Source organism: Callospermophilus lateralis, chromosome 1, assembly GCF_048772815.1.
Source record: "Callospermophilus lateralis isolate mCalLat2 chromosome 1, mCalLat2.hap1, whole genome shotgun sequence".
In the NCBI taxonomy this organism is placed as follows: domain Eukaryota; kingdom Metazoa; phylum Chordata; class Mammalia; order Rodentia; family Sciuridae; genus Callospermophilus; species Callospermophilus lateralis.
The window spans coordinates 18917527-18923526 of record NC_135305.1 but is presented as its reverse complement, the minus strand read 5'-3'; the positions used below and the strand labels follow the sequence as shown (position 1 = coordinate 18923526).

The following is a 6000-nucleotide window of genomic DNA, read 5'->3' as shown; positions in this document are numbered from 1 at the left end:
TAACAAGACAGGTATGAATGTTTTCCCTCCCTTCCCACCTGTAGCCAAGGCAATGGTATTTCCAGTTAGTGAGTGGAGAAAGAAGCTAATTCAATGTGTCTTTTTTTCTACTTCCTTCTCCTTTGATAAACTGAATAATACCAGCTTTTCTTCTAAAGAGGAACACTATTTCTTTACAAAATTTGGTGTCAAAGGGGAGCCATTGGAAAGATGGAATCCATTTTTTAAAACTGAATCAAGATAGTAGTAAAAGAGGCTTTTTTTTGTGAAGAGAACGAACTTAGGATAGAAAACTTGAGATGGCTCAAGTTCTGGGTAAGGTTCCCCCAAAATAGAGTCGCTCTTTTCACCATCTGCATAGGATGTGCATATCTCCTTCAACTCCTAAGGAGGCACTACAAATAACAAAACCTAGTGAGCCAGTCAGTTTGAGAGGCTTCGCCCTTCAGGGGCAATTAAGACAGGTTTTCTTTTTTTCCTGTCTTAGGAAGAGTAGATTGGAAAGACTGGACCCAAGGAAGAGAGATCAGTTTTTGGTTTCTTGAGCTGTGATGCTAAGGCAGGTAGGCAGCCAGGGAAGAAGACATCAACCGCCCAGCCCATGCCTGTTGTGATTGCAGGGTCCCTGCACTTCAAGGTTTAGGTGGCAGGATCTTCTGGCACTGCTGCCTTCAGTGTGTTTCTGGGGCATGCTCCTGGTAATTTTCTTTGCCTGTGGTTCAGATTGTGCTCAGTGCAACTCCTTCAACTGAGCCAAGTTGTCCACTTGTGTTAGGCCTGATTGGTGATGTTATTGACCTTCGCCCAGGCTGGAAAAGTGTCCAGGTGGAAGAGGCTAACGCCCCAGGTGTTGATGGCCACCATCACTATCACCAGGCCAATGACATTGACTCCCAGGCCAGCTTTCACCTGCAGGACACAAGCCAGCACAGATCCCTAAGTGAGTGCTTCCTGGGCTCCCAGCTAAGCCTTGTTCCACCCAGGTGGCCCTGATTGTTCACTGACTGCCTGGGATGCTCAAGTGTTGCATTATGGGGTGGCACAGGACGGTGGAAGGACCAGAAAAACAGGAGGGATTAGGGCTGGGTGAGGACAATTAGAATAATCTCCACTTCTTGCCTGTAGTCTTCCCTCTAGGAAGTGGAATCCCAGGAAGTCTGTTAGTTATTTAGTATGTTGAGAGTTATTTTTGCAGTGAAATGTGTTAACAAAATTAAACAGCTCTTTAAAGCAGGAACTTCTCAGAGCTTTATGTGCTCATACACACAAGGAACTTGCAGGGGTTATATTATATGAAGGCTTTGCCACTGTTACCTTTTTCCCTCCAGGGAACAACTTAGGGAAGTAAAGTGTCTTGGGTCACCTGGGGCAGCAAGTCAGCTGCCTCTGCTCAGCCCTTTACTAACAGCATCGGGGCCTTTGCTTCTTCCCTTGGGAATTTTACCTTACTGAGTCCAACCTCTTTCATTTCTGAACTGTCATTGACACTGACAAGCTGAAGGGTGATGTGAGGGATGATGGGCGGCTAAGCCAGGGCCAGCTGGAAAAATGTGTACCGTGAGGACAGCTGGCATCCTTCCAGGGAGTAGCCAGGCACACAGCTTGTAGCTGAAACAGGTCCCCTAGCTGCCAGCAAGTTGGGGAAATTAAAGGGAAAAAACAGATGCTAGGAAATTATACCAAACAAATAAGTAGACATGACCTCTGTCCTGCCCTCTGGCTGGAGCCATGGACCCCTCAATCAGGCTGGCTCCCTGGGTCTTTTGGCATGGAGAACAGCCTGTGCTTCTCAACATGTTCTAAGGAGCTAAATTAAGGTCCTTTAGAGCTGAAAGGGACCACAGGGAGAATCTAGTTGGAACCTCCTTAGTTAGCAGATGAGGAAATTAAAGCCTGGAATTAACCCCGCTGGTACTAGAACCCAGGACTGGCTTGCTTCTTGTCATTCAGTGCCTTTGACAAGGACTGTCTCTGATCACTGGATTCCAGTGTAAATGGCTAGAGGTGAGCGGTGGGGGCACACAGCAGAGGAAGCAGAGGCAGAAGAGCTGGGCAGAGGTATGTGAGAAGACTAGGGAGCAGGAATGAGGGACAGCGGTGACTTCCTGTCCCTGAAATAGCACAGATGATATAGATAAGCAACTTGAATCTGCTTCCAGCCTGAAACACTTTCTTCTTTCTCTTCATTTGATATTTTATAGGTCTGCTGAGAACAAGTTGCAACAGTGAAAAATTTCTTTTTCACCTCAGGGTGACTGGCCTCTCTCTGTATCCGATCGATGGTCAGGCCTCAGTCATTTCTATCAGTTTGTTTATCCTTTCCCCAACCCCCATCAGCTGGATATTAAGAACAGCAGTGAGTATTGTTGATGAGTGGTTGAGTCAGTGGCAAAATAGCTCCTCAAAGTCATTTTTTATGAGCCCAACTGACAATTAGAAATAAAAAGTGATGCCTTATTTTTTTCATTGTTGCTTTAGTGCTTTCTTACTGGGGAAAGAGTCAAGCAGAAGGATCCTGCTCTTACAAAACATGTTCACCTTAGATTCATATTTCTTATACTCTATTTTCTGTGAATAAACCAGTGCCTTTTTCCTTCTTTCTTTTTTTTTTTTTTTTTTTTTTTTTGTGTGTGTGTGTGTGTGTGTGTGTGTGGTGCTGGGGATTTAACCCAGGGCCTTGTGCATGCAAAAGAAGCACTCTACCCCAAACCAGTGGCTTTTTGAATGAATGTCCCCAACAGTCCAATGAAATGGAGAAAGAAGAATGGAGAAATGGAAGCAGAGATTTGTGTAAGCTCATGGCTTCTGGAACTGGGCCACACACAGTGCCTGCACCAGCTTTTTCTATCCATCTGCCCACTTGTCTCCAGAACTGGGGAGAGCACATTATTGCTATTCTTAGAGCTTATGTACCATTCAAGAACCTTTTTACAGGTATCATTCTTTCTACCACAAAGGATAGGATGTTAACAGGTGATAGATACTGCTACAAAAAAAAAAGAAACCTTGGGAGAAGGCCTGCAGCCAGTCTTGCCCACCCTCATGGTGGCTGAACCTGGCGGAAGGAAGCAGGCACCTGCAACTCACCATGTCTTTGATCTGGCAGTGCCCATAGCTGAAGACGATGGCATTGGGGGGATTGCCCACAGGCAGCATCACTGCAAAGGAGATGCACATGGTGACTGGGATCAGGGTGTAGAGTGGGTTAATGTGCAGCGTTTCAGACTAGGAGAAGAGAGAATTCACAAAAATGTTAACTTGGACATTAGGCATGCATTTCCTGTGCATGAATTTGCTTTAAATGATGGCACAGGGCAGTCTAGCCTTCACTGGACAGGGCTAGTTGGTTCCCTCCCCTGCAGGGCATGCGGCTGCCCTTGGCAACCCAAATTGTTAAAGCTTTGAGGAACTTTCTAGAATGAGTATTTGATTTTTTTTTATTTATGCTATTCTAAGGAAGTGGTTCTTAAGCCTTATTATTTAGTTGAAAAATCCTTTCTTCAAACAAACAAAAAAAAATCTCATTAATAAGCTATTTTGATTAAGACAAGTATCCCTCACCCTTGGGGGTACAGAACTGAGGGCCTTTTTTCTGAGGAGGATAATTGTTTTATTTGGGATTCAAACCCATAGTACTGCTGTCACTGTTGTCAAGTTTTAAATGAGTGCCCTCCCAAGCTCACACACTCAAGGTGATAGAAGAAATTGGAGACATCTGACCAATGGGCAGAGAGAATTGACCAATGGGCAGAGGGGAGTTTGGGGTTAGAAGAGCAGGAAGAGGCTATTTTGCTAAGATGGGGAAAAGGCTTCCATTTCCTAGATTTCATCTCCCAATGTGGACATATGCTGCATTGGGTCAAGTTCATTACCTGGCGGTTGCCCTCTATCCCTGTTCCATTCATAACCATTGGTCTGAGGTCATGGAATAAAGGACCTTGCTCCCAATTCTCAGAACCTTCTGGAGGAGTTGGGCAGAGGTAGTAATGATCCTGAGAGCTGTGGGCTTGGTTTTTGCAGCTGTGTGTGCTTTGACTCCATTTTATGTGGTTACCTCTTTGGCCCTACTGCTAGTTTTTTATCTTAGCAGGGAAAGGTTGATGAGGATTGTGGGGAAAAGGAATTCTAAGGTTTTAAGATTGTTTTGTCTATTCTTTTTCTTTTCTTTTTCTCTTTCTTTTTTTTTGGGGGGGGGGCAGTCTGGGTAAAACCCAGAGCTTTGTGCATGCTAGGCAAGATTTCTACCACTGAGCTATGTGCCCAGCCCTTTATATTTTATTTTGAGACAGAGTTTTGCTAAACTTGCAATCCTCCTGCCTCAGCTCCCAAGAGCTGAGATGACAGGTGTGCACCACCACACCTGGCTATTTTGCCCATCCTCTTGTTTTCATTTTGGGCTGCCCCTAAGTTAATCTTTTGAAAAAGGATTTCCACAGCTCTTACTATGATTTATTAGAGTATCTTTTATTTATTAATTGCTATTTGAAAACTTTTTTTCAAATTTTGGTTTGAATACCAATCAGTGAAAGCTGTTGTGGGCAGTGACCAGAGAAGAAGGTATAGCCACAGAAGCTGCTTCCTGGAGCCTGGCTTGCCATTGCAGGACCATGACAACTGTTTATACACCTGGGAGCCCTGCTCTACTTACCAGGCTGCACAGGATGGGCAGGAAGATGGTGATGGTGGCTGGGTTGCTCACAAACTCTGTGACAATGGACACCAGGATACATGCCAGCAGGGTGACAGCCCATGGTGGCAGGCTGCTCAAGGATAACATCTGGTGCCCAATCCACGTGGAAAGACCAGAGCTCTGTAGGAAAAGGTGTTAGAGTAAAAAGGAAGGAGGAAAAGCACATTCCAAAGGGGTTCTTAGACTTCAGAGGGTCAGGAGAGCTGGCTGGAAGGAACCACCAGGAATCATCCAATTCTATTTTTAATCTGACTGGAGACAGATGCAGTCCTGATTTTATGTTTAGATCATTTCTGTAGCTCAGAAATTTATGATTGTACAGCATTCAGTCTCAATGTCCTGATCAGTCGGCTGTCAAGTGGTGTACACAGCCACATCTCATGCTGTGATCCTTCCTGGGACTTTTTCTCAGCAGGGGTTGGAGATCTTTACCCCTCATCTTTAGCCCCTCAACATCAGTCTCATCCTATCTCCAGCCTTTGGCACCTTCACACCTCAGTGATGCCCTTTATACAGAGTTCAGAGGTAATCCTTTCTTATGCCTTTGGTACTGGGGATTGAACCCATGTGTACTTTACCACTGAGCTACATTCCAAATCTTTAAGTTGCTGAGGCCCTAGAAGAGAATGAAATTATGTCACTTGAAGGAAAAATAGATGGAGCCAGAAACCATCTTGTTAAGTAAAATAAGTCAAACTCAGAAGATTAAGGGTCATATATTTTCTTTTATTATGGAAACTAGAGAGGAAAAAAGAAAAATGTATGGGGGTATCTCATGAAAACCAAAGGGAGATCAGTAGAGGAAAGGGACCAAGGGGTGGGAGGCAGGAAGAGCTGGGGGTGATATTGGCCAAATTATATTGTTCTCTTGTGTGCAAGTACAGATGTGTAACAAGAAATCCCATCACTACAACTATAATGCACCAATAAAAAATGTGAGAGAAAAAGTCTATTTAATGGGGAAGGAGCCTCCTCCCTGGCCTATAGCATAGTCATTAAGCCCCAACTGTTGGGTTCAGTTCCCATGATGGTTGACAAGTACTATCTTGTCGGTATTTTGTGCATACCACAAATATGAAGGCATATTGCTCTCTGAACCTTTCCCGTTAGCAATATTTGTACATATCCACTCAAATAAATGAATATTCCCACTGTGAATGATTCATTGGATTAGAAGATATTCATCTGCCAATGGTATGTTTCCTCTTCTAAAAAATGAAAGCCACCATTGAGCTTTTGAACTAAAAGTCCCCAGGTTGCCATATGTATTTGTTTCTCTTCTGCTCCCTCTTCCTCTCCCTTCTGTGATT

At 44.3% G+C, this 6000-nt stretch overlaps 1 protein-coding gene across 2 annotated transcripts in view; it reads right to left on the bottom strand.

The window, feature by feature from the left end:
* Nucleotides 1-771: 771 nt before the first annotated feature.
* Slc13a4 (solute carrier family 13 member 4) overlaps nucleotides 772-6000 on the bottom strand; it is a 44028-nt gene continuing 38799 nt past the window's right edge. For both annotated transcript variants that reach the window (XM_076860233.2, XM_076860232.2), the window contains 3 exons: nucleotides 4649-4810; nucleotides 3088-3225; nucleotides 772-909 (listed from right to left, as the gene is read on the bottom strand). In XM_076860233.2, the coding sequence (XP_076716348.1) occupies nucleotides 772-909; nucleotides 3088-3225; nucleotides 4649-4810 (438 nt within the window). The remainder of the gene's footprint in view (nucleotides 910-3087; nucleotides 3226-4648; nucleotides 4811-6000) is intronic.